We start from the raw sequence: 20502 nt of genomic DNA, 5'->3' as shown, positions 1-20502 counted from the left end.
CTTGGAACTCTCATGACATTTTCTGTTTGCTTTGTAATCTACATAGTATGTGCATGTCTTGTCTTCTCAGTTAGATGCTCTGCAGCCAGAGCCCATGTCTGATTTTTCTGTTATAACCCAAAGTGTTTGGTACAGTGATTTGTTCATAGAAGGCATTTCAAAAATGTTTGTGGAGTAGATAAATGAACATACAAATCCACAAATAGATTTGCAAATATAGGAATCCTTCATCTTCCCCCCCATACCTGTTTTTCCCCATGTGTATATACCCTATATTGGTTAATGGCAGCATCCACTACCCATTTGCTCAAACCAAAACCTGGTCATCCTTCCTCTTTCTACTACACCTCACGTTCTATCCATCAGCAAGCTATGACTCAGCATCACGTTTCAGTGACCTCTCACAGTCTCCAACACTATCAATCATCTAGATCAGCGTTCAGCAAACTATGGCCCTGTGGGCCAAAGTCAGCCTGTAGCCTATTTTTGTAAATAAAGTTTGAATGCAACATTGTCACACCCGTTTTATTTACGTATTGTCAATTACTGCTTTCAGGACTGAAATGACTGAGTTGACGGCAGAGGAGCAGCAGAGACTCTGTGGCCCACAAAGTCTAAGAGCTTTACTATATGGCCCTTTAGAGAAAAAGCTTGCTGATGCTGTCATCAGTTGTCTATCACGTATCCTTTCTTGTTTGCTTTGTTAAACATGTAAAAACCATTATTAGCTCACCGGCTTTCCAATACAGACCATAGGCAGGATGAGCCCATAGGCTTTACTTTGCCAACCCCTTCCTAAACAAATAATCCTTTTCAAGTATTAATTAAATCCCATCACTTAAAAAATCTCCAAAGGCCTCCCATTACACTTAAAGTAAAATCCAAATGTCTTCCCATGGCCTATAAAGCCTTTGGGATCCAGTACTGCATCTCTCCTTCCACGCACTCCCTCCGACTAGCTCTGCTCTGTCCACACTTGCCTCTGGTAGGATCTGAAATTTGCCAAGGGTGCTCCTGCCTCAGGGCCTTTGCACTCTTCATTTTTCTGCCCAGTACAGTTGTACACAGGTGTTCTCAGGATTTGCTCTTCTCATTCAGGTCAGAGGGTTTTACTGGACTCTCCTACCAAAATAGCTCTCACATAGCCCCAGTCATTCTCTCTCTTTACTTTGCATGATTTCTTCAAAGCCTTTATGGGAAACTAAGTTATTTATTTGTTTATTGTCTGTCTGCTCCACTAGAATGTAAGCAGCCTGAGGACAGACACTTTGTGTATGTGGCTCATGGCTTCATCCCTAGCTCCTGCTGGTGCCCGGTACCTAGTAGGTATTTAATAAATATTTGTTGAATGGATGATTGGCTAATTATATGTAGTGAAGCTCCTTTCTCCTTGTCAGCTAATTAGGTTCATGGGAAAGAATTTACATTGACCCTCTACTGAAAATACTGCTTACTGGTGTTTTTTTCAGCTGCTGTTCATCTGTATCTCCAACAGCCAATGGGCATCTTTTCCATCCTTGAAGAGGAATGTATGTTTCATCAGGCTACAGATGTGACTTTCAAGACCAAACTTTCTGACAACCATTTTGGAAAGCCAGTTCATTTCCAGAAGCCCAAGCCTGACAATAAGAAGAAATATGAAGCTCACTTTGAACTTGTCCATTGTGCAGGAGTGGTAAGTTACCTCTAGACCCTCAACCCTGAACTTTCCTGCCCCTGTTTCAAATGTACTCAGCCCAAATCCTTAGATAATATATAAGTAAAGTTTAGATTAAAGAGATGAACAAAATAAATCCCAGGTCCCCCAAAAAAGTTGGTGTAGCCTTTTAGCACTTAGGAAATGAAACACCCATACTATAATAACAGAGGTCAAAAATCTCAAAATCGACTCTGTCACCCCAACTCAAAGTAAGATAGCTTCAGAAAGTTATGGAGACCATCAAAGGCATGGGCTTTTCCTTACTTGTCCTTCCTTTCAACTTAACATTGTGTGAACGAGTGATTTCAATTGATCTTTTCATTGAAGATTATTTTTTCCTTCTCTCATAAAGAGTACTGTGAAGTAATGGTCTCCAAACTATGACCAACAAAGATTCCTAATAACCTCACTCTCTCTCCTCATTTCCCCACTGGAGTGTGTGTGTGTGTGTGTGTGTGTGTGTGTGTGTGTGTGCGCGCGCGCGCGTGTATGCACATGCCCCTTCTTTCTGCTTTTATGCTTCTGGTCAGTAATTCTGAATGGCACAAAAAGAGAACTGACAAAGGATAAAATAATACTTTGACCTAAAAATGACCTGCCAGTTGTACCTAGATATGCTTGCGAATCTCTTCTTTGATATCCTTGAATATTAATTATAATGATATTTATAGTAAAATATCATTGATAATGTTTTTGGAATGCTCACTATGTGTCAGAGACAGTTGTTTTATTGCATCTATTCTTGCCTATGGAGGAGGGCTGATGTGAATTGTTTCTCCTGGAAACGCCATCTATTTCTTCCTCCCTCTCCTTGGTGTTTCTTTCCCTCCCTGATTCTTTCTCCCTCTCCCTCCCTCCCCTTCTCGTCCTTTCTTTCCACAATGTAAATGGTAAAGCCTGAGAATCTCTTTGGGCTGCACATAGATTTCTGGAGTATTTATTCAGTACTGTTACATCAAACTGATTTAAAATTAAAGGACCCACACAATTTATGATTTTTTTAAAAGGAATACACAATTTTCTAAGTAACTTATGCATTCACCTCTTTTGTTACCTGAGCTGCATGCCTTTCCAAAGGTGCCTTATAACATCAGTGGCTGGCTTGAAAAGAACAAAGACTTTCTTAATGAAACAGTGGTGGCTATATTTCAGAAGTCGTCCAACAGACTCCTGGCAAAACTCTTTGAAAATTACATCAGTACCAACACTGGTGAGTTGAAAAATCTTCCTCAATTTTTCAGCCTCTGAATGGAACGCATGTCTGCCTCAGCACTTATAAAATCCTGGCTTCTTTCCTGTGATATCTGTGTTTGATCCCTGTGGTCTGCGTCATCCCCTCTTATTAGCCTTTCCGTCCTCTGGCTGGTGGTTTTTCGGGGAAATGGTGCTCTAAGGTAGATAGATTTCAAGGAGACTGCTCCAGCCTGCTTTTATCTTCTACTTAACCAAGCTGAAGAGACAGCAGAAAACCATGTTTTGATAAGTGATTTGGGAGAGATAACAAGCTCCTTTAGTACACATCCCCCAAATATCTTGGAATTCTCCTTCACAGTGCTTTTATATTACAGTAATGGGGTTTTTGTAAGCTTCATGAGAGCAGAGATTATGTCTCACTTGTTCAAGTGTATCCTCAAGCATGTAGCAGATGCCTGCTTAGCAAGCACTCCATAAATACTTGCTGACCAACTAACAACCAGTCTTGTTTAGTAGTCTGTAATTTACAAAGCACTTTTAGATACATTATCTTACTCAATCCTGTCCTGACCCTTTTAGATTCATGTAAAGGGAAATCTCTCCCTATCTTATAGGAGCAAGTACAGAATTAAAGTTTCACAAATCTACTGTTGAAAGATAAACTCAGGCATATGAAAATTTTTAAGAGTTTATTTGAGGAAAAAGCAATTGAAATTGGACAGCACCAAATCAAAAGTGGTTAACAGCATTCCACCCACAGGAACTCAGGGAGAGACTTTTATAGAGAAAAGGTAGAAGCAAAGTAAAGAAAGTATTGATTAGCTTTATCTAAAGCCCAGTTGGCTGTTTGTGATTGGTTGTCCTTAGCATTTTGATTTGGTAACCTTGGGGCATTAACAGACTTAGATTTTGTTTGCTTACTTAGGCTGCTACAGCATTAGAGCTATCTCAGTCTGATGGCCTCCTTGCTTCATTAATTTAACACTACTAAATGGCAAAGGCAAGCTAGAAAAACAGGACTTGTGCTTACTAGCCTTGTGCCTATTCCACTCTCACTGTGTTCTGGAAACAAAAAAAAAACAGAGAGATGGACAGGCTACCTGGATTCAGGATCCAGTTCAGACTTCTGCACTGTGATACAAAGCCTTGGAGGACACAGAGACCAGGTTGCTGCCATTACCCTCACGTCTGGACTACTGCCAACAGCAGAAGGACACAGTTTTCACAGTTAGCTGCCAGATTGGCAGCTCTTGAGCAGAACTGGTCTTCAAACACGTTTGGTCCACACTGATTAAAAAAAAAAAATTGGAAGTTCTCACATACACATTTGGATTTCCTTTTTTTTTTTTTGAAAAATGGAAATTATAGAAGATCTGGCCAGTCTGGTTTCAGATGCCCTTGTAGCAATGGGGCAAATTGTACTAGCTGTTCTTTAAGTGGGGTGTGTCCTCTCACTTTCTGACATTCTCACCCTCTTGTCTTACACCCAGCTTCAAGCTCACTCCTGTCCCCTGTTGCCTGCTTTGGGACTTCTGATGGCATGGTCAGGGAATGGAGAGAATTTAGCACTTCCCAGCTGCATCAGCACATGATGATATAATTCAGAAGCATGCCTGAAATCCTGTTGGCCCACCTCAAGAGGAGCTTGAGAAATGGAAGCTATTGTGTTTGGGCCCTGAAAATCTGCAGGTAGTGCGTTGGCTTGATTCTAATAGCTTCTAAAGTACCTCTGAGAAGTCTGATAAATAGTGGCCACATAAGTGTATGGCTCCCAGATGAGTAATTCTCCGGTCATAAGAAATCAGAGAGTGGTTTGGGCAGAGAATGAGAGAGCAAATTATCTTCTGACTCTTCAGGGTGTGCTGTGTTCTTTTGAACTAGAAGAGAATTGTCCAGAATGTCCTTTTTCATAATTTTTTAAGGACCCCCTGAAAAAGGACTTGCCTCCAAGTTTCTGACTCATTCCAATTAAAGTACTCATAATAACCATACTTTCTTCTGAAGAACCCGAGTACTGTAAACCAGTTATAATTCTTTTAAAAAATTAAAGGAAGGTAGTAGTATCCCCTTTCCATGGGGAAGTACAAAGAAGTCAAGTGATTCACTTGGAAGGCTTGGGACATGTCAATAGGACATCAGTGATTAAACTTCATGACATCCGCCTCAGCACAGTTGCTACTCAAGCTAGAGAGTATTTTATCAGTTTTTCATATTGACAGCTGGCCCATTTTTTCCAGATTGCCTATGGGTTTTGTTGTTATGCTTTTGTACCTTCATGAGTTAGCACTACACAAATGTTTGTAACACAATTTGGCTTAGCATAGATTCCTTTGCTTCAAGAAAGTGGGAATAGATTGTTTTTATAAATTACAGAAGTAATGCGTGAGTGTTGCCCCAAGCACAGACAATATAGAAAAACTAAAAAGAGGAACATAAAAGTTACCTTTGATCTCACATAGAGAGCTCACAATTGCTAATATTTTAGTGTATACTCTACTCAACATTTTTTATGTATATAGTCACCTGTAATACAATCACACTTAAAAACATGTATACACACTCAGTATCATAATATACAAACTATTTTGTAGCCTAATTTTTCTCTCAAAATAAATCTGAGCAATCTTCCCATGCCAGTTATATGGATCTGCATCATCATTTAAAAGATTGCAGTGTTTCATTGTATGCATACTCTTTCATAATTTAAGTAACCAATCTCCTGTTGGTGGGCATTTGTTATCATTTTAATTTTTTGCTTATTTTTTTTTGTAATGACTAAACAATGCTGCAGTGAGTATCTGTGCACAGTTGCCTATTTCCTTAAGGAAAAGCACCAGAAATAGACTTTTGTGTTGAGACATGAATATTTTTAAAGCTTTTGGTAGACATAGCCATATTGCTTCTAGAACTTTGACACATTTATGCTTTCATCAGCAGGGCTTGGTAATGTGACAAAAAAGAGCCTTTTTAGTGCTTTTTTTCTTCTTTTTTTTTAGCTCTACCGTTTGGGGAGAAGAAAGGCAAGAAAGGAGCTTCATTCCAAATGGCTGCATCTCTGCATAAAGTAATTTTTAATTGCATCTATTCATATATTAACTACCTCACAATCTGCATATGTTATTACTTATTTGAAACTTTACATCTTCAAATAAGGATAAAGTATCTGAAGTTAAACAAGTTGGAAAAGTTAAAGATTATCTTGATATTAATGGGCTTTTGTGGACACTGTCAGTGTCCTACTTAGATCCCCTTTATCAGCCCATCTTACCACTTATGAAAATATTAGCTCATAATAACTCACAGTTGCCAGAATTGCCCTTGGTCGAATGGGAAGCTAATCTGTCTCCTTACTCTCCCCTTCAGATTCTGGCCCCTCCCTTGTCTCAAGGAGGTACCAACTGTAGTATAATTGGTGCATTTGTGCTCAGAGCTTCTGCAGGACTCAGACTAAACTGAGTCCATACCACTGCTTTTTTCTCCCCCTGCCCTACTTCCCTCCTTCTCCAGATAAATCTCTTGAACGAGAATCTCCATCTCAGATTCTGCTTCCAGAGAAACTGAGCTAAGATAAAAATTTTCCAGGCAGGAAACTTGAGAAACACTTTCTTTCTTCAAGCCATTTTACTGCCCATCCATAAAGTATTGCTACCAAATTTAAAACAGGTAGATATGATACACAACAGAACTATGTCAGTCAGATAAATATTGACTTGTCAAGGGAAGGAAATAATGTATTTTGGTAAGCAGGGAAGAATGTTGAATTCATTATTTTATTGTTGCTATGCATCTGGCTTCAAGACTAAGTTGATCAACATGGAGACTTTTGTGACATAGATTGGTGTTTTTAGTGATTTGCAAAATGATTTTGTGTTGGTTATGGTCTCTATTTTAGGAAAACCTAAATAAGTTGATGACTAACCTGAAATCAAAAGCACATTTTGTGAGATGCATAAATCCCAATGTGAAAAAAATGTCAGGTAAATAGATTTCTTTGTAATCCACACTAGGAAATTCATTTGATTTAAGCTACGTTGAATGTCTTTTAATGAAACATTTACCAGTTTGTTTATATAAGGGTAGATTTTCAGATAGAAAAGCTAAAATAAGTTAAAAGTGAGTTTTTTAGACCTCCTCAAGATTGCCTTTGAATTGAGATTCAAGTGGACATACAGAAGGATTTCACAAAGCAGACTCAATTGGGTAACATTAGAATGCTTGATATTATCATTTAAGTTCCTCCTTGAATTTCACGCTAAAATATGGATGAGCTTCTGTGCTATTGTCTACAAGGGCAAAGTATAATAAGAAGGGATTGAATAATCAATTGGGGGATTAAGGTAGATATTTAAGCATAAAGGAAATCATTTGTTCTAAATTATCTAAATTGACCATAAAGAGAGTTTCTAAATCCATTTCTAATTGTTAAGAACTCCCTCTAGCCTTCCTTCATAATAGTAATATCTTCCCTCTCCTTAACACTACCTGTCTCTTTAGTTATGTACTTTTGGGCAGTAGATACTTTTTAAGAAATATTTTATTTTTCTTCCAGTTTTATTGAGATATAATTGACACACAGCACTCTATACGTTTAAGGTATACAGCATAATGGTTTGCCTTACATACATCATGAAATGATTATAAGTTTATTTGACATCCATCGCCTCTTATAAAAACAAAAAAAAGAAAGAGAAAAAAAATATTTCCTTGTGATGAGAACTCTTAGTATTTACTCTCTTAATAACTTTCAACATACCATACTGCAGTGTTAACTATAGTCATCATGTTGCACATTACATCCCTTGTACTTGTTTATCTTAAAAATGGAGGTTTCTATCTTTCGACCACCTTCATCCAATTTCCACTCCTCCACCCCACCTCTGGTAACCACAAATCGAATCTCTTTTTCTATGAGTTTGTTTGTTTTTTAAAGATTCCACGTTTAAGTGAGTGTGTCTGGCATTTTCACCATAAGCTTCTTTGCTATTAACATCTTTGCCCCAAGCATTTTTGCTACAAATGTTTCCCCCACATAACTAATTGGCCATAAGGCAATTTTGTCATAAAAGATAAAATAAAAAAAAATAAAAGAGGGACATTAAAAAGGACATAATGAAACATGAAAAACAAATAACAAAATTTAAAAGACTATTGTAAAATATAAAATATTTGAATAAATTTAAAATGTGTGTAGATTCATGACAATATGGTACAAATATCTGATTTTACTTTGTGGGTTGAACCTAAGCATTTATCTTCCAAGTCTTTGTTCATAGTTCATTATACATTTTTTGGCTTGTTGATTCATCTCCTTGTTCTGCATCACACATTTTCTTTTTTGCTAAAATTTCTTCCCTCATTGAGAGAGGTATTGGTTCCAAATACTAGGATACATGTTTGTAACTGAGCTTTTTGTTGTGTTATGAAAGTCTTCCACACTGTTGTTTGTTCTTGGCATATTGTCACATGTCTGTTGGTAGATGTTCCAAGTTCTATGGAAAATGTGGATTCAACTCTGCACCTCTGAGGCCCTCAGCCTCTTTCAGATTCATGTATAGAAAATGGAAGTACTGTGTCAATGGAGAAATGAAGCCAAATTGTCAACCAGTTGAAACCAAACTGTCAACCAGTTATTTTATCTTTTATGGCAAAATCGCTGCATGGCCAATTAGTTATGCGGTGAAAACATTTGTAGCAAAAATGCTTTTGAAAAAGAAGCTTATGGTGAAAATATCTAGAACCATAAATGAGATTGTATGGTATTTGTCTTTCTCTGTCTGGCTTATTTCCCTTAGCATAATGCCCTAAAGGTCCTTCTGTGTTGTCACACATGGCAGGATTTCCTCCTTTTATATGGCTGAATAATATTCCATTATACATATATACCACAACTTTTTTATCCATTCATCCATCAGTGGACACTTAGAATGTTTCCATTTCTTGGCTTTTGTAGTGAATACTTTTTGATGAATGGATGGTGCTAGGGCGGTGATGAGATAGATAGGTGGTGGTGAATTATTTATGTTTTTAATTAACAAAACAAAGTTTTTATGGATATTAATTACATGGTTTACTTTCCTTACATCTTGGATTTGAAGATTCCCCGGCTTCTGTTTGGAATTACAGGCTTCTGTGGAGCTTGGTTGGAGGCTGTCAGCCTCAAAGTTGTATATGTGACAAGCACTTATGTCTTCAGAGCACTAATCACCCTTAGAATATGTAGCCAGATGTTGTTGATTCTGATTTCTGAGGTTCTGTAGTACCTTGCATTTTTATTAACCTCCTGTAATTAAGACTCCCATCTTGACAGCCTGTGACCTATTCTGGGAAAGTGTGATGCTAAACAATGATGCTGCAGTTTGAGTTTTTGCAATGCAAACACTTCATGTGCATTCACGCTGTATGTTTTTGCCTCATTGTTTCTTATCAGCTGGGTTTCTGAATGCATCTAGGGACACTGCTTCCATCTAGCAAGGAATCTAATTAGCTACCTCTATTTTGGAGCAATTCTGTTACCTATTAGAGCTGCCTCCCATCGAATCAGCTCTGATTTCAGCAGGTTTTTTTTTTTTTTCCCAAGTCTTAAGAGAAAGTCATAAGAAAAGCTTCACGATCTAATCAAAACAGTTCTTCATATGTCCTTAAAGGGAATGAGCATGTTTGACCCTATTGTGTCATAGAACTCCACTTCTGCTCCTTCTTATAGATGATCTGTTTCTGTCTATGAAAGGGATAGGAGTGCAGGACTATGGATATATGGCTTAGAGTTTATTTCTGTGACCCCGGGCATAAGCAGAGGATCATCTCATTCCATTTTCCTTATAACACGCTAGCAGGTCTTTGTTAGGAGAGTGCTGCTTGGCTTCTTCCAGAAGCCTTGCTGAGAGCCAGATACAGTGGCTCATTGGTTGGCTTTTCTAAGGCTTCTATCAGAGATTGCAGCTGCAGCTCTAGTGGGCTCCATCTCAGGAACAAAGGGGTACTAGGAGAATGCTTATACTATCGAATACAACTTAGGCTTTCTCAAGATAATCAGGAGAGAAAGTAGGCCGGGATGTGGCCCATTCTTTCCTTTTTTTTTTTTCCATTTTTTTTTTATTAGTTTCTGCTTTATAACAAAGTGAATCAGTCATACATATACATCTGTTCCCACATCCCCTCCCTCATGCATCTCCCTCCCTCCCACCCTCCCTATCCCTCCCCTCCAGGCAGTCACAAAGCACCGAGCTGATCTCCCTGTGCTCTGCGGCTGCTTCCCACTATCTATCTAGCCTACGTTTGGTAGTGTATATATGTCCATGCCTCTCTTTCGCTTTGTCACAGCTTACCCTTCCCCCTCCCCATATCCTCAAGTCCATTCTCAAGTAGGTCTGTGTCTTTATTCCCGTTTTACCCCTAGGTTCTTCATGACATTTTTTTTTCTTATATTCCATATATATGTGTTAGCATACGGTATTTGTCTTTCTCTTTCTGACTTACTTCACTCTGTATGACAGACTCTAGGTCTATCCACCTCATTACAAAAAGCTCAGTTTCGTTTCTTTTTATGGCTGAGTAATATTCCATTGTATATATGTGCCACATCTTCTTTATCCATTCATCCGATGATGGACACTTAGGTTGTTTCCAGCTCCGGGCTATTGTGAATAGAGCTGCAATGAACATTTTGGTACATGTCTCTTTTTGAATTATGGTTTTCTCTGGGTATATGCCTAGTAGTGGGATTGCTGGATCATATGGTAGTTCTATTTTTAGTTTTTTAAGGAACCTCCATACTGTTCTCCATAGTGGCTGTACCAATTCACATTCCCACCAGCAGTGCAAGAGTGTTACCTTTTCTCCACACCCTCTCCAGCATTTATTGTTTCTAGATTTCTTGATGATGGCCATTCTGACTGGTGTGAGATGATATCTCATTGTAGTTTTGATTTGCATTTCTCTAATGATTAATGATGTTGAGCATTCTTTCATGTGTTTGTTGGCAGTCTGTATATCTTCTTTGGAGAAATGCCTATTTAAGTCTTCTGCCCATTTTTGGATTGGATTGTTTGTTTTTTTGTTATTGAGCTGCATGAGCTGTTTATAAATTTTGGAGATTAATCCTTTGTCAGTTGCTTCATTTGCAAATATTTTCTCCCATTCTGAGGGTTGTCTTTTGGTCTTGTTTATGGTTTCCTTTGCTGTGCAAAAGCTTTGAAGTTTCATTAGGTCCCATGTCAGCCTCTTCAATAAGTGGTGCTGGGAAAACTGGACAGGGACATGTAAAAGTATGAGATTAGATCATTCCCTAACACCATACACAAAAATAAGCTCAAAATGGATTAAAGACTTAAATGTAAGGCCAGAAACTATCAAACTCTTAGAGGAAAACATAGGTAGAACACTCTATGACATAAATCACACCATTCTTTCCTAATACAGAACAGTAAACAGAATGTCGTGGCTGTTCTCATCTTCCCCTTTCATTGTATTCCCCCTTCTTGTAATCCCTCCCCTTCTTACTTGGAGATGCCAGTTCTCTTTTGTGTTTTATCCCCTCTCTAGCTGGTTTTTGGCTGGCAAATGGATATAATGCCAGTCATTTACATTCTAGCAAAAATGTATTTTTTTCATCTTCTAGTATTTGCTTATAAAATCTTGACTAACTGTGAACTAAAGGATTCATTCCAGGTAAATCCTATTCAGAGACTCCTACATAATAGGATGGGTACTTTGAGTGCCATGAGGCTGGGAGTGAGTGAATCCTCTTACCTATGATGTAGAGAACACTAGATTCAAACTCTTTTAACCCCAGATGCAACAATTAGGACAAAATCTAGGGTAATCATTTTTTTTAGACATGGACTCATTGTGACAATTTTTCTTCAGGTGTAATGGATGCTTATTTGGTTCTACAGCATCTGCACTGTAATGGTGTCTTGGAAGGGATCAGGATATGCAGTGAAGGTTTTCCAAACTGACTGCTGTATGCTGATTTTAAACAAAGGTAAACATACATCCCAGGATCCAAGAAGCCTGGGGCAGTCCATTTCGTTTTCTTCTCTTTGAGTGTTTAGGCATGCATTGTTTGTTTGGTTGATATCCTCCAGACTACAGATCGATGTGTTTTGGTGGTGGTGAGATAAATGATGACAGAGTTCCATTATTATTTCCCCTTAAATCCAACATCTATGTAGCTGTAATATCCTTAAATCTCTATTACTAGATAATAGACCCACATATAGAAGAAATATATAGAGAAGAACAATATGGAGGCTGAATTGAGTCTCTGAAATGTTGTATGTACTTAATCGTAGCTGCCATCCAAGCAGGCTGTTGCTTTACTAGCAATCCTGTGAAAGGAAGGAAGCCAGCAGGGAGTGCAGCAGAAGGCAGGAGAGGCACCTTTTTTTTCTATTTCCCAAATTCTAAATGTGTAAATTATAGGTGATCAAGCAAATGTGAGCAAAGTAGAGTAGAGTAGAAAGAATACCTGTGTCAGAATTAAGAAGTATATTTCTAGCTTTCCACCAATTCACCATTAGGGTGAGGGAATCTTGGAAAAGACCTTTAACGTCTCTGCTTTTCAGTTTCCTTATCTGCATGATAGAGATGTACTTAAACCTGCCTCTTTCTTTCTCTTTCTCCTAATCTCTCCCTCCCTCCCTCCCTAATTGAGCAGAGAATCAAGTGAGGTGGTCTCTACAGCACTATGAAAAGTACAAACTATTATTCCAAAGTAAGGAATTATTGCTTGTATCCTCATAATTACTGCCAAGAGTTTTGGGAAATTGAACATATTGGTAGGAGGGGTGGAAGTCTATATATACCTCCTTTTGTCTCACTTGTCCAGATTTTTCTTTATTTGCACCCCAACCTCAGGATTTATTCTTTACTTATTTTAAATTAGGTACTACATTCGGAACCAAAGGGCCTTTCCAAAGAGCAAGTTTGTGAGCAGCAGAAAAGCAGCTGAAGAATTACTTGGCTCCTTGGAGATAGACCATACACAGTACCACTTTGGAATCACTAAGGTAACCAGAGAACTACAAAGAATGCTTTTGGAGAAGAGTGGGAGGAAAGTCTGTGTATCTTAAAATACCCGTGACAGTGCAATTATAAGGCATTCTACAGCTCTTGTGACCACAACTAATACAAACAGAGCTCCGCTGAAAGTGAAAACTTCAGCACTATTTAAGAGAGCAAATTCAAAATTCAGTGCTTTTTGAACCTCAGTCTTGACTACATTTACATTTTTATAATTATTCATCTAAGCAAGTTTGTGCCAAGATATAAAATACTGAATCAACTTTAGTGTGCTAGAAAATGTGTATACACATCAGAGCTAGACAAAATTGAACCAACTTACTGGAGATAACTGCTTGTCTGCATGTGAACTGATTCATCCACAAGTACACTTTCAGGAAATTAATTCTGAAAGACTGTCTAAAAATGTTAAGGTCAACCCTATCATCCAAAAAATTAATCCAAAGTTAATTTCCTTAAATGTGATTCACTAAATTCTGCTTCATCTTGAAGATCTTAACATGATCCACATATTTTGGGAAACTCCTGACTAACAGATTTGGTTTTATCCATTAGTCAATATCAGGTTGTTTCTAATGACATCCATATAAAGGTCAAATTATTTGAAGGAGAGTTAGAGAGTCTGGGATGAAGAGCTTAAGAAAAAGAACTCTGTTGGACATGATTACAAAATATTACTCAACTCCCACATTTTGAATACCTGAGAGTCTGTTTCTGCTGATTTTCAGTCCTGGTGCCTTGCGTCCTTGTATGTTTAGTTATTTTTGCTGTATGCTACTCATCTAGGGCAGGACTAGCATGAGTTGAGACAGCCTCCTAAGGCACAAAATTTAAGGCAGCACTCACTCTTCAGGTTGTATAAGTACTGACTTGTACAACCCTGAAAGTGAGTGCTTCCTTAAGATTTGTGCTTTAGGTACCTCACTCACCTCATCTTGGCCATTACTAATGATTCTTGAAAAAATATTTATGTGTATTTTTTATTGTCTAAGACAAAAGTGACTTTCTCTAGAGCAGAGGTCAGCCAATTATGGCCTAAGGGTCATATGCATGGCCTATTTTTTATATGGCCCCCCTAGCTGAATATGGTTTGACATTTTTAAAGGGTTATTTTTAAAGAGGAAGAAGAAGAAATAGAAGAAAGAGAGGAGGTGGAGGAGGAGGGGGATGGGGGTGGGAGTGGAGGTTGTACAGAGACTGTGTGTGGTCTGTAAAGCCTAAAAGTATTTACTATCTGGCCCTTTACAGAAAAACTGTGCAGACCCCTGCCTGGGCCTATCTTGAAACGTAAACCAAGTTCCCTAGACAACCTAGACATTACTAATAGATCAGGAGGAGGATAGTCTAAGTTCTTAAGGAACCAATATAACCACAGGATTAAATAAAGTTGTTTTTGTGTGTGTGGCAAACTTTAGGTTTATAAAACCAAACTTTCTAGAATGTACATTTTACACATTAAGAAATATTAACAAGTAGTAGAACTGATAAACAAATACATCAGTTGCTCATAGGGCCATTCAACAGGCATTTACTGAATGCCCACTATGAGTAGAACTAACATCTGACATTTCTTTTAGGTGTTTTTAAAAGCCGTCTTTGGGCCAACTGAAAGCAATGAGAGATGAGAGACTATCTAAAGTCTTTACATTGTTCCAAGCCAGAGTACGGGGAAAACTGATGCAAATCAAATTCCAGAGGATTCTGGGAGAGAGGTATGATATCCCCACCCTGCGTCCCCACTGCTAGAGTCATGTTGTGCCTCAGTCGATGTGACTTTAGCTCATTGTCTTACAATAGGTCAGGATAAAGAGCTCTGCCACCTCTGCTTAGTCTGGGACTTGAAATTTTTTAAATTATGGAACACCATACAGAGCACAAAGGGCTTCTATTACCCTATCTAACTAAGAATAAGCATAATTCAGATATTTTTGCACTGCTTCCAGTCTTCCCTTTGGAGGGATTCTTTATAATTGGCAAAATCTGGATCTCTGAGAGCAGTGTGACTCATAATTCAAAACAGAAGCAGACCTAGAAGTGTTTGCATGCATCTCACAGCCAGCTCTGTGGGGAAGTTTGCTGCAAAGTAGGTAGGTGTTCTGATCACTTTACAGCCTCCCCTGGGTCAGAAACTTACTCTTGGTGACATGTAACCATAACTCTGTTACTTCATTTCAGGCAGGTTCACTAGGGACATTTATCATCACCTCTGGACACTGAGGCATAGGTTTTGTTTAATAGAAGAAAACCTTTAATAGAATCATGGAAAGCAAGCTAACAAAATCTCCAAACAGAGGGATTATGAGCAAGGGATTCTGTGGTTGTCGTATTTACTTTTTACCATAGCACAGTTTACCTTCTGGAGAGAGGTCCACAGGTCTTGGTATAATTTGCTTACTTGACAGTCTGTTAATTCCCTCTCTTTCCCCAAAGAAGAAAAATATTATTTCATGGTGATGTCAAGGATATTAGAGAGACATCTCCTAAGAGTCTTCTGTGACCTCCATACAGTGCCCAATGTGGTGTGGGAATTTATGAGAGTTTGGGGTTCAGGAGACATGCCTTCTATGACCAGTTTTGTAAACTTGGATAAGACTCTTAATTTCTCAAGTTCACTTCCTTCATCTCTAAAATGAGGTCTTTACTATCCATTCTCTCTAAATCATAGAATGACTTTAAAGGAATTATTATGAAATATTTCAAATACAAAAACTACAGAAAATATTATAATGCATACTCATGGAGCTATCATCAAAGTACATCAGTTCCTAACATTTTCTCTGTAATATCTCACAACTTAAAAATAAATAATTAAAAAAGTTGAAACCCTTTGTGTATTTCTCCCTTGATCCAGATCCTATTCCTAGCTCCTGAGATCCTGAATTCATTTTTATCCCTCTGTTTCATTCATATTTCATATATAAAGCACATAAAGTTTAACATTTTTCTGTAGTTACTCACAATATGTTTTTTTTTTTTTGTTTTTTTTTTTTTTTTTTTTTGCGGTATGCGGGCCTCTCACTGTTGTGGCCTCCCCCGTTGCGGAGCACAGGCTCCGGATGCGCAGGCTCCGGATGCGCAGGCTCAGCGGCCATGGCTCACGGGCCCAGCCGCTCCGCGGCATATGGGATCCTCCCAGACCGGGGCACGAACCCGTATCCCCTGCATCGGCAGGCGGACTCTCAACCACTTGCGCCACCAGGGAGGCCCCACAATATGTTTTAAAAAATAAATTAACAGACTCAGTTTAAGCCCCTTGCATATTTCTCCCTTGATCCAAGTTCTGTGGAGATATGCAGGTGTCCTTAAAAAGTTACATGATTTTGCATGTTTTTAGTCTTCGCATAAATATGCTCTGTATATTATCTTAAAATTTGTTCTTTACATTCAGTACTAGCTTTTAAATTTATTAATGTTGATAAATCTAAGGTTAGATTATTGATCTTAACTATTGTATAGTATTCCATCATATGAATATACCACAATTTATTTATCCATTTCCCAGCTCAAGTAAACTTAAGTTATTTATAATTTTTTGCTATTACAAACAGTTCTGCAGTGACATTTTTGTAAATGTCTTCCCCTGCATATATGCAAGAGCTTCTTGAGGGCAATGTTACTCAAAATGTTGGTCCATTGGCTGATAGTACGAGGCCCACACTTTGAGTGGCATTTCTCTAAGGTATGAATTATTTAGGTTTTAGGCTATACACAACTCCAGCGTTACGAGATGTTGCCAAAATGCTTTCTGTTTTACTCTTTACCAGAAGTATATGAAAGTCCTATGGCTCTATATTCTCACCAACTTGTGGTATTTCAACTTCAAAACTTTTGCCAAACTTAGTCATATTTCTGACTTTGGGGAAAGATATCATTTTCCTCTTAATATCATGTTTTATGTAGATTTTTTTGGTAGATATGATTTATTCTATAGAGGACATTCGTTCCATCTTATTTTGTTAAGCACGTTTACCAAGAAAGGGTTAAATTCTTCTTTTGCATCTAACCCATAAATGTGTTGAATTAAATTAATAGATTAAAAAAGGTTAAACCCACTTTGTTTATAAAATATGATCTTTTTCATACATTGTGGGGTGGGTTATAGTATTATAGTGTTTTTGCCTCAACATTCATGAATAAGTTTGGCCTGTAATTGTTTCTTCTGCTGTTATCTGACTTTGAATCAAGGTTACCTTAACCTCATAAAAGAATTAGGCAATATTTTCTCTTTTCAAAACATGAAACAATTTATTTTGATTATCTGTCTTTGAGTGCTTGGTAAAATTTGCCTATAAAACCATCTAGATCTGGTGTTTCTTTCATGACAGATTTTACAATTTTGATTTAATTTATTTAATAGATATAGGCCTATTGAGATTTTTTTCTTCTTGAATCAGTTTAGATTAATTTCTTTAAAAAGAGAAATTTTACATTTCTTTTAAATCTTCCAACTTGCTAGATTATAATTTTTAATCTCTATCATATCTACAATTATGTTTCTAGGACATGATCATAGATTATTTTATTTTAGAGTATTATCACTCCTAGTATTGTTTATTTATGCCTTCTCTTTCTCTTGCTTATTCATGTCAGATGTTTATTTAATTATACTATTTAATAACCCACCTTAAAATTTTTTCATATTTTTTTTGGTTTTATCATTCATTAGTTTCTGATCTCAGCTTTATTCTTTCCTTCCTTCCACTTGCTTGGGTTTATTTTTCTTAATTCACAATTTTTTTTCAGTGTGGCTAATCAGCTGCTTAATTCTCCCATTGAGTATTTGATTTCAATGAGTATGCTTTTCAGTACTAGACGTTTTATATGGTCCTCTTTCAAATCCGTCTGCCCTTTTATCATAGTGGCTCATTTCTTTCTTGTTTTTTTCAGTTCTTTCCTTTATGTCTTTAATAATTCTTTTTTTTTTTTTTTTTTTTTTTTTTGCTGTATGCTGGCCTCTCACTGTTGTGGCCTCTCCCGTTGCGGAGCACAGGCTCCGGATGCGCAGGCTCAGCAGCCATGGCTCACGGGCCCAGCCGCTCCGCGGCATGTGGGATCTTCCCATACCAGGGCACGAACCTGTGTACCCTGCATCGGCAGGCAGACTCTCAACCACTGCGCCACCAGGGAAGCCCTGTCTTTAATAATTCTTAAGAATTATTTTATGATCTCCACCAGATTGTTCAATTATCTAAAATTCTTGGGGGTTTAATTAAACTTTTTATTGTGGGTGCTCACCCTCACTTATGTTTGAATTTTTTTCTATATGTGTTTTGTAATTTTGAACTATAAGCTCATCTTCAAGGGGACTTTAAGAAAATCTCTAGTGCTTGATGTTAGGGTATTTTCTTCAGTGCACTTTTGTATTTTTCCCCCAAGGGCCCAAGGGTATTTATTACCAGTGTAAAAAATGATTATGCTAATTTCTTGTGTATTTCTGCACTAATCAGGTAGTATAATTTAAATCTCAAACACTCTGGTGGTGCTGGTTCATAGTATAAAAAAAAATTCTTAGCGTAGGATCTTTTTTCTGCACCCTGAGCCCAGACCAAATCAGATGTACTTCTCTTTGACTTCTCTCTGTGCCAGTGGGTGAATTTTTAAATCCTCCTTTTCATTAAGGGTAAAATCCTTTGAAAATCGCAGCCTTTCTCTTTATCCACAAGGATATAAAAATACAAACCCTACAATACCAAGCCTGGCTTCCTCCTTCCGTAAGGATGGTCAGACTGTACAAGCATTCACTTTTCACTCTGTTTTTTTTTAGCTCCCTCTATACTTCTTACCCTCTTTAAGGGTCAGCTCTCATTTAAAGGAAGTTTGTAGTGGAAACATTTTCAGGACACATAGTCCACAACACTGTTAGCCCCAGAAGTCCCTCAAAGGATTTTTGGTAGAATCAAATGAGAGCTTGGATGTAGAAGTGCTTTGAAGACTAATGAGGATTTATAATGACTCCTAAAAAGATGTGCTTATTAAGGATCTTAATTTGGAAAATAACTCTTTTATTTTTAAATTTTTTTATTTTTATTTTTTAAAATTTTATTTATTTTTGGCTGCGTTGGGTCTTTGTTGCTGTGCGTGGGCTTTCTGTAGTTACAGCAAGTGGGGGCTACGCTTCATTACAGTGCACGGGCTTCTCATTGCAATGGCTTCTCTTGTTGCAGAGCACGAGCTCTATGAACGTGGGCTTCAGTAGTTGCAGCACACGGGCTCGATAGTTGCAGCACGTGGCTCACAGGCTCAGTAGTTGTGGTGCACAGGCTTAGTTGCTTCGTGGCATGTGGGATCTTCCTGGACCAGGGATCGAATCTGTGTCCCCTGAATTGGCAGGCAGATTCTTAACCACCCAACACCAGGGAAATCCGGAAAATAACTCTTTTATAGTCTAAGTTAACTTGCTTTTATTTATTTATTTTCCCCCCTCGATTTAGGGATGCACTTCTTTTGATCCAGTGGAATGTAAGAGCTTTCATGGCTGTGAAGGGCTGGCCATGGATGAGGCTCTTTTTCAAGATCAAGCCTCTTGTTAGATCTGCTGGAATGGGAAAGGAGGTAGCTGGACTGAAGGAAGAGTGTGTGCAGCTGCAAAAAGCCTTGGCAAAATCAGAATCTCAGAGGGAGGAGCTGAAAGCCAAGTAAGTCTCCCTACTCCAGGAAAAGAATGACTTGCTTTTTCAGCTGCAGGCTGTGACTGGCCCCACCATTTCTTCTTCAAATCAAGTTTCTAATTAGATTCCCTTGTTTTGCAGGCAGTATTGACTTGAAAAAATAGAGGCACGTGCTTTGCAAATACTGTAGAATTTCATCCAACACAGACAATGGAAACACTTAGAGAGACACCCTGTTTTATAGTGAAGTGATTTCATTGGCAGTATGTCTTTGAAAAAGGGACAAACTTTTAGATGGGTTTTAACTATATAAACAGTTGGAAATCTATCATGGGAGCCAGGAAGCTCTGGATCTTAATTCAAATTCTGTAGTTAGCACATAACCCATTAGCAAATCAAAAGATAGGATCTTAGTAGGTCCTGAGAAAAGCTTTACTGAGATCTTCAGGATTATTGCAGTATGCCCCTAACTGGTTTTCCTGATTTTGATCTCCCTACTTGCCCTTTCCCAGTCCAAGTCAATATCACAATCAGTTGAGTTCTTAAAACAGCAGTTTTCAACCTTGACTTTGCATCAAACTTATTTGTGAAGCATTAACAAATAAAAAGAAACGTGCCTAGGGCTTCCCTGGTGGCGCAGTGGTTGGGAGTCCGCCTGCCGATGCAGGGGACACGGGTTTGTGCCCCAGTCTGGGAAGATCCCACATGCCGCGGAGCGGCTGGACCCGTGAGCCATGGCCGCTGAGCCTGTGCGTCCGGAGCCTGTGCTCTGCAACGGGAGAGGCCAGAGCAGGGAGAGGCCCGCGTACCGCAAAAAAAAAAAAAAAAAAAAAAAAAAAAAAAGAAACGTGCCTAGACCCCACTCTCAGATACTTTGACTAAGCGGGTCTTGTGTGGGTCCAAATCATCTGTATGGGTGATTCTGATATCCAGCCAGGATTGAGAACCATTGTCTTGAACAAATATGTTGCTTCCCTG

General features: G+C 38.2%; 1 protein-coding gene across 1 annotated transcript in view; it reads left to right on the top strand.

Annotated features, from left to right (window-relative positions):
- MYH15 (myosin heavy chain 15) overlaps positions 1-20502 on the top strand; it is a 182184-nt gene that overhangs the window by 73819 nt on the left and 87863 nt on the right. The window contains 9 exon segments of the mRNA XM_060098804.1: positions 1496-1675; positions 2777-2909; positions 5890-5957; positions 6786-6870; positions 11759-11876; positions 12780-12903; positions 14494-14513; positions 14515-14628; positions 19348-19610. Of these exon segments, the coding sequence (XP_059954787.1) occupies positions 1496-1675; positions 2777-2909; positions 5890-5957; positions 6786-6870; positions 11759-11876; positions 12780-12903; positions 14494-14513; positions 14515-14628; positions 19348-19610 (1105 nt within the window).

This window comes from Mesoplodon densirostris, chromosome 5 (assembly GCF_025265405.1).
Source record: "Mesoplodon densirostris isolate mMesDen1 chromosome 5, mMesDen1 primary haplotype, whole genome shotgun sequence".
Lineage (NCBI taxonomy): Eukaryota > Metazoa > Chordata > Mammalia > Artiodactyla > Ziphiidae > Mesoplodon > Mesoplodon densirostris.
The sequence above is the reverse complement of the archived record's forward strand: the minus strand, read 5'-3'. Positions and strand labels throughout refer to the sequence as shown.